The following is a 1,664-nucleotide window of genomic DNA, read 5'->3' as shown; positions in this document are numbered from 1 at the left end:
TACAGGGAGACAGGGGGATAGCAAGACAGGGAGACAGGGGGATAGCAAGACAGGGAGACACGGAGGAAGACCCTACCAGCAAGGTAACCGTGAGAGCTTTGGTGGGGAGACAGGGAGACAGGGAGACAGGGAGGCATGGAGACATTAAGGAAGACCTTACCAGCACGGTGAGCGTGAGAGCTTTGGTGGGGAGACAGGGGGAGAGGGGAATAGGGAGACAGGGAGAGAAGGAGACAGGGTGAGACGGAGGAAGACCTTACCAGCACGGTGAGCGTGAGAGCTTTGGTCGGGAAGTCGGTGAGCACGTCTGGGTCAAGCAGCACGTTGTTCTCGTTCGACACGGACACGCGGTTACCTCGCTCCTTCGGCGCCGACTCTTCCGCCATCATACCTGCCGAACGTGCGAAACACTGACGCATGTGACCACCGCCATGACGCGAGGAGGAAGTAATACAATGTAAATCTACCCTAGAGTCACAGTTATATACTTAGTTTGCGTACGATGAGTGCAGTAGCAGTGTACGGCTAGATAGAGAGTTAGCTTGCTGCACGTTGGGACAGGACACAGGTCAGGGTGGCAAGGTTAAGATTAACGTTAACAACGGGTCACCGGTAATGAAGACGATAACAGGATCGATCGTCGATTGCCGTTAATAATACGATGATAACAACGATTATTGCCGACGATATCGATCACTGTTGATAATATTGACTATTGATAATTTCCCCGTATGCTTTCGCCTACGACGAGTATCGCCGACGACAACGGCACGTCGCAGAGACGTGCCAGCAGACGACCTCGACTGTGGCGTCACCTAGTGGACGTTATGATCATCGTTGATTTTCACTTGTGGCAGCGCTAAAATTGTTTGTCGTCGCCGTGGCGACCGTTACCCGCTGCGCGTTTGCACGCGCCGCCGCTCTCTCACCTTTCTGCGCGGCCAACTCGGCTGACTTGTGCGTCCTGGGCGTCGGCATGGAGCTACTGCGCTGCGTCTTGTATAGAGGACGCCCTCCGGCTCCCTGCTCAAGGTCGAGGCTGCGCCACGTTTTCGGGCTGCTCGATTGGCCGGGCTGGCCGCCGCCCGGAGACTTCTACGTGAGAACGCGACGACGAAACAATCAGTCGAACAACTCTCGCTACTAGCGACCTCATGTGTAAGCGATCTATAAACTATAATTATAATTAACTATAATTAACGTATGTACAAGACAATAACCTCTCAACCTAGTATTAATAAATCCTTATATTAATAAAATTTTAAATTTTAAATTAAAAATTTTTTTTTTACAATCNTCCATTGGACTCCCTTGTTCAAAAGTTAATTTCTACCCCTGCGACACACATCTCGCACAATTCCTGACGGAGCGATATGTGATGGAATGTAACGATCGGAAGAGAGTATGCATCGGGGCAACGGTGCATGCACGAGATTAGTACGTTAGAAGTTACTACAAGGTAGAGAAACTATACGCGGCAGACGTGCAACGCCGCATTCTACGATAATGTTAGTACATAATTTTTTATTCAGTATAACATACTGCATGCCACATGCACGCGATTTCATACTACACGATAATATATCACGTGTTTTAATATTACATGTTATACACTACACATAGCAGACTTAGCAACAATTTAGTATCAATATGCTCTCTCTCTC

At 49.0% G+C, this 1,664-nt stretch overlaps 1 protein-coding gene across 1 annotated transcript in view; it reads right to left on the bottom strand.

Moving 5' to 3' along the window:
* LOC106814432 (neurofibromin-like) overlaps positions 1-1,664 on the bottom strand; it is a 69,580-nt gene that overhangs the window by 5,907 nt on the left and 62,009 nt on the right. The window contains 2 exon segments of the mRNA XM_014818749.1: positions 261-391; positions 930-1,095. Of these exon segments, the coding sequence (XP_014674235.1) occupies positions 261-391; positions 930-1,095 (297 nt within the window).

This window comes from Priapulus caudatus, unplaced genomic scaffold (genome assembly GCF_000485595.1).
Source record: "Priapulus caudatus unplaced genomic scaffold, Priapulus_caudatus-5.0.1 Scaffold925, whole genome shotgun sequence".
Taxonomy (NCBI): Eukaryota; Metazoa; Priapulida; class Priapulimorpha; order Priapulimorphida; family Priapulidae; genus Priapulus; species Priapulus caudatus.
The sequence above is the reverse complement of the archived record's forward strand: the minus strand, read 5'-3'. Positions and strand labels throughout refer to the sequence as shown.